The 6,000-nt window shown below is 31.3% G+C and overlaps 1 protein-coding gene across 1 annotated transcript in view; it reads right to left on the minus strand.

Moving 5' to 3' along the window:
- The window catches only part of LOC128179944 (uncharacterized), a 37,847-nt gene extending 33,023 nt beyond the window's left edge, over positions 1 to 4,824 (minus strand). The window contains exons 1-7 of the mRNA XM_052847636.1: positions 4,639 to 4,824; positions 4,376 to 4,406; positions 3,032 to 3,159; positions 2,187 to 2,234; positions 1,923 to 2,072; positions 1,494 to 1,612; positions 238 to 357 (exon numbers count right to left, since the gene is read on the minus strand). Coding sequence (XP_052703596.1) covers positions 238 to 357; positions 1,494 to 1,612; positions 1,923 to 2,072; positions 2,187 to 2,234; positions 3,032 to 3,159; positions 4,376 to 4,406; positions 4,639 to 4,738 — 696 coding nt within the window. The 5' untranslated portion in view covers positions 4,739 to 4,824. The remainder of the gene's footprint in view (positions 1 to 237; positions 358 to 1,493; positions 1,613 to 1,922; positions 2,073 to 2,186; positions 2,235 to 3,031; positions 3,160 to 4,375; positions 4,407 to 4,638) is intronic.
- Positions 4,825 to 6,000: the final 1,176 nt, after the last annotated feature.

Below are 6,000 nucleotides of genomic sequence, written 5' to 3' on the forward strand. Positions count from 1 at the left end.
TGAACAAAATAAATACCTGGTACATAAAATTACTCCAGTGAAAATCCATAACATATATTGCATACATGTATGTGTTTACATTCAGCGGATGTGTTTCTGGGTTATTGAAATAGACTTTTATGTATTTAAAGCACCAGAATCAGATGGACATCGATTTGAACAGAACTAAATTGTACTATACATTTTGTCTTGTCTTGAAGACCTTAAATTTTTGTTTCAATTTCATTAAAGATTTACCCTTTCTTCTTCTATGTTCCCTTCAATGAGTGCCTGTGTTGTGAAGTATTCCACACATTTGCTGAATCCATCTTTTGGCAAGGAAGACAACAGAGCCTTCAGAGACGACTCCAGGTCTTCCTAGAACACAGTGAAACTCTTTAAGTAATGGCCATTATAATTATGAATAAATAAATTTAATTGTTATACAGTTCCTAGTCATTTTTTTTTGAAAGTGTACAAAAATACATGCCTAAGTATTAAGCAAGTACTATAATACATGTATGACATAAAGATGTATTTTCAAATCTCAATCTTTAAACATATGACATTTGATCATGAAAACTAAGAGAGATATAGACAAATATATATTGTATAAGAATTCAAATTTTTAACAATGCAATTATTATTTTTAAAATTCCCTCCACCATTTGATAGACAACCGCCTCTACCTCCCCCTTGAAATTTATACAGTAAAACACCCTTGTAACGAAGTTGAGAGGGACGGGGGATTTTACTTCATTATAAATGTAATTAGTTATTTCCGTGACGTTTACAACACGTAATAGAGTCTCAGGGAATGAAAATCACTTCGCTGTAAGCGTCAACTCATTATAAGCATGTTCGCTATAACCATGTTTTACTGTATTTGTCAACAATGGTCAACGAGCAGTTCCTATATGCAGTAGATTGTCAGTGAAATATAAACCAAATATATACTATAAATACCAGTAAAAAAACCAACATGTATTACCCCTTTTGATTGTCAGTATAGGATGCATAGAAATTTTAATAAAATGAGTCATTTATATAAGAAGCAGTATTGCCCCTTCCAAAACAATTGATTCAGAAGTACAGACACACAGAAAACTGCAATAATTCTGAAATAATTTAATTCTGGTTGTTACGCGCTTTCTGATTGGCTAAAAAAGTATTTTATATCGTATAAAGAATGTTGCCTACGTCATAGTAAGACTAACGTCAAAAACGTATCAATACGCCTGACGTTACGTTTAAATTTTGTACAATTTTACGTCATTTTAAAGTTCAAATGACCGTTTTTATCTACAATGAAGAGTAAAAAAATTAAATTATAAGCAATGAATTCAATATTTATTAGTTTTATACGATATAAAATGGTTTGGAACAGTTTACGCTTTTTTATAAACCGCTTCGCGGTTTATAAAACGTAAACTGCCCCAAACCATTTTATATCGTATAAAACAAATAAATATTGAATTCATTCCTTAAATAAATATAAAGGAAATGTATCTGACCTCATATTTGTCTGGAGCAGGGAACAGGTCAAAGAAACGATCATCTACTTCTAGCGTTCTTGCCAAACCAACCAATGTTTTTGAATCACACACTTTTCTAACTTTCTCATACTTTTTGTCTATATAAAAACAGAAGTCAACATAAATGTTTAACAAAGCAAAAACTACGGTATTTACAATGTACATAGTGTGCTTCACGGGTTTCTACGCAAAAAGTTTCTTTTCTATATTCATTTTCTGGTAATATTTTTTATGTTCATCGGAGATCAAGAATTTATATGCCAATGCTATGCACTATCAGAGGAGTATCAAGCATGTTACATTGCTTACATGGTCTTTGAAACCAAAAGAAAATGTAAAGAAAAAGTCACCTTAAATTTGTTATGACATGTGGATAAAAATTTTTTTTTTTTGGTATCAAGTAAATACCTGGCCAATGATGAATTGTTCCTAAGGTTTGGACTGCCTTCTTTCTTTTGACTGGATTCTTGGACTTGGTCAACGATACCAAAACTTGGGGATCATTTACTCGAAGAATTTTGAGGAGAGGAATAGGTACATGTGTCACAATCCGATTCACTGCAAATAGGATGATACTGAATCAAACGTTCGTTGTGGAATATACTTATATTTGCAGATTTAATTGTTAAAAAATTGAACTCATGTCTTAAATGCAGTCCATGTAAAGATTACCAAAATCATCTTTCACCGTGTCTAAAATTTTCTTAGCTGACTTTATATCTGTAAAAATAAAAAAACAAATTATATCATTATTAAAATAATGATTGAAACAAGAGGCCCATGGGCCACATCGCTCACTTCAGCAGCAATAAACATAGTAAAATCTAGGCATTATGAATCATATACAAAATATCTGGACCATATACTATAACAGATTCTGTATAAAAAAATCAATTTTTGTTCCCCTGGATATTCTTATGTTTATCATTGAAAACATAAATCTACCCTATCTGAGGATGCTTCAAAGCTCAACATAAGTAACTGCTTTTCAGGCCAATTAGTTTTTGAGAGAGAGATTTTTTAAAGATTTACTCTTTATACTCCTATGTGAAAATGCGACCTCCAATTGTGGCCCCACCCTACCCCTGGGGATTATAGTTTAAACAAACTTGTATGTACCTTACCTGAGGATGCCTCAAAACAAGTTTCAGCCTTTTTTTTTGGCCAAATGGTTTTTGAGAAGAAGATTTTTTAAAAATACCAAAAAATTTAAAAAATTTTTTTAATCATCTCCCCCTGAAAGAATCCCCTTTACCCAATGATGTTTGTGCCAAGTTTATTTGAAATTGGTCCAGTAGTTCTTGAGAAGAAGTCGAAAATATAAAAAGTTTACAGACAGACGAACAGACGGAAGCCAGACAAAATGATCAGAAAAGATCACTTGAGCTTTCAGCTCAGCTGAGCTAAAAAAAAGCTAAAAAATCATATAGTTAAATTTTATTTTATTTCCAATACTTGAATAATTTATGTTAAAAAAAAGTAAGATACAATGCTATTGATCTCTGCATCTACCTTACCTTTTGTATTATTTTCATTGATCTTTTCCTGAACTGTGTTGAAATGTTTTTTCCTGTCTACCGTTGAAGCACCAGTAACAGTTCGAAAATTTTCATCTCGTAAAATTCGATATTTTATGATATAAAACCTGCCAAAGAAATAGATATGTACCACTATTAAAAAAAAACTAATAATAATTTAACTTATACATCTAAAAGCTTCTGTCTATGATACATGTAACAAATGAATAAATTATCATGCACAATTTAGTCTTTTTGTTGTTGTTCTTGAATGATGCTGATTTCATCAGAAACTTAAATTTTGATACATTGATGTAGTCCTATATAAGCATTACCTAAACAGAGCCTTTTACTCTAAAATTTTGTTTTGAGGTTTATATTAATTTTGTCAAATAGATATCAGATAAGAAATCATTTAATGATCAATACATGTGAGTTATTAAAAGTGCCAAGTTAAATTATTGATTTTATTTCGTTGGAATACATGTATCAGTATTATGTGATATTTAAATTACTGTTATCCAGCTAATTCTGCTTATTGTTTTGCATCTAATATCTCCCCTCCCACAAGGCTCAATGATAGATAAAACAAACATGTAATTGATAGAAATGTTACTAACAATGACATATAAGCAATTGACCAAATGCTTCAGTAAGAGTGTCGGGTTCTAATGAGTTTAAGACATGTCTGGATGTTAGGATGTTAGGTTGCCGTCGTTTTTTGGCACCTCCTATGGTTGCATACAGTAAACACAAAAATATAGGTAATCTAATCATTAGATCCAAATTAAAACCAAATGAAGTTCAAAGAGATTCAAAAATGACATGTGTTATTAATACCGTCGAAACACTCTTAACTAACGATAACATATAAGCAATTGACCAAATGCTTCATTAAGAGTGTTGGGTTCTAATAAGTTTAAGACATGTCTGGATGTTAGGGTGCCTTCGTTTTTTTGCAACCAGAAATTGTAAAAATATATATATGAATACTTAATGCATGATTAACTTGTTTCATTATTAATTAAAAGCACCATACTGGTGTGCGACCAGTTCTCGATGATTACCAGTTCTCGCCAGTGCATTTTTACGTCATTTTTCGCATATAATTTTGATACAATGATGTAACAATTAATGCACTAGCGAGAAATGGTACTTTGTGAGAACTGGTCGCACGCAAGTATTGCTATAAAATGTTGTCTCTGTTTACGTATCCACAAATCTTGTACACCTTCTGAGGAAGATCATTACAACTTTAACCATCGTTAAAAAATAAATTTTATTCACAATTCAAACATTTTTTAATACTTAAATTTCTTTGTAAAAAAAAAAATATACAGTTACCCAGTAGCCGTAAATGCCACAGATAAACAACCTGCAAGAAGAATAAGAAATTCTGGTTCAAATATAAAACAAGTATCTACATAAAATTTAATTTCAATTGCTGCCTAAAACTGTAACTAAACATGCTGAAGAAAAAGACATATAAAGTTCTACTCTCTCATAGAATAAATTTACAACATGTTTGTGGATACAATCTGTACTACGTTGTCAGCTGTCTATCGTTACATGTATAATACTGTACTTAACATTTTCTAATTTTTTACCTATTGAAATGAGACTTCGTTTGTATGACGAAGCAAATGAAACACATCTCACTCCATTAGATACTTTCTCTAATCCTATCCATTTCCTAAGCACAAACATTTCTTGTCTTTACTGGAAACACCATTAGAAATTAATATCCGTTTCGCAGTTCTCAAACAGCAGACAAGTTTTTTTAATCAATGTAAAACATTTTTTTCTTTCTTGGCAATTCAACTGCATTTAATTAAACGCACAAATGATTGTAATAAAAACGCGATCCCGAACCCGATCTGTGCAATAAAGAAAATCAAAGCACTGGAAGTACTTGACCGTCATAAGGTAATACACTACACCGAGACTTATAGCGAGCGCAGCGAGGCGGCGCGAAAGAAAAAGAAAAAAGAAAAATATTCATGCATAAATCTTCCAGATATTAATTAAAACATGCCGATATGATAAAGTAAACGTGTCTGTGTCCAATGAAATTCAACTGAATATTGGTATTTGTCTATACGTATGCTTCCAACCTGATCCCCGAGTCTGTTAAATTCCCTCCGGAAATAAATGAATCGAAAATTAAAAATGTACGTTCTCGTATCATTACAAATACTGGAAGATCAGACATCTTACATTGTTATTCTAATATGTTTTACGGTGCGACCGTTGGGGCGAGCACAGCATGTGATCAAACAATGAATTATAATAAATTAATAAAATAAAATTAACAACGTGAAATTTGAATGCCAAAAAATAAAACATACCTATTTTTCAGTAAATTTTCATTATTCATAGTTTATAAGATTTGTTATAATTTATTTATTTATATGTAGAACAATAGTTTAATCTCAGATACAATGTTGTTAAATAATAAAGATTTTAATATATAAATATTCATTGCACTGCATCTCCTCTTTTAAAGTGATTGTGATTATGACTGATTGATTGATTTCCCCCCTTTTTTTTGCAGTAGACATTTTTTCTTAAACTTACATATAAAACTTGACTCATCATAGAGCTCCCCCCATGCTAAATTTTTTTTTCATTTTTGTCAATTTATACATAGAAAATCGACTTACCATGGATTTGCCCCTCCACTTAAAAAAATATAATTAATGTTTAATTTTATTTTTAGTTTACGCTTCAAAATATTTGCTTATCATGTTAAAAGAACATGGTGTTGTCCCCCCCCCCCCCCCCCCCCGCATGTAATAAATGGAAGTGAAAATAAAGAAACCATTGAACTGCAAAAGAGCTGAAGGATTAGAATTTTCATGATTTATTTTTCTTTTTGCTTGCAAAGATTTTTTGGATGAGGCTGCCATCCACCCACCCACCCCCTTTAAAAAAAGGCGCTGCTACGTATAACGTTACGTTTCAGGAAA

Source organism: Crassostrea angulata, chromosome 4, assembly GCF_025612915.1.
Source record: "Crassostrea angulata isolate pt1a10 chromosome 4, ASM2561291v2, whole genome shotgun sequence".
Classification (NCBI taxonomy): domain Eukaryota; kingdom Metazoa; phylum Mollusca; class Bivalvia; order Ostreida; family Ostreidae; genus Magallana; species Magallana angulata.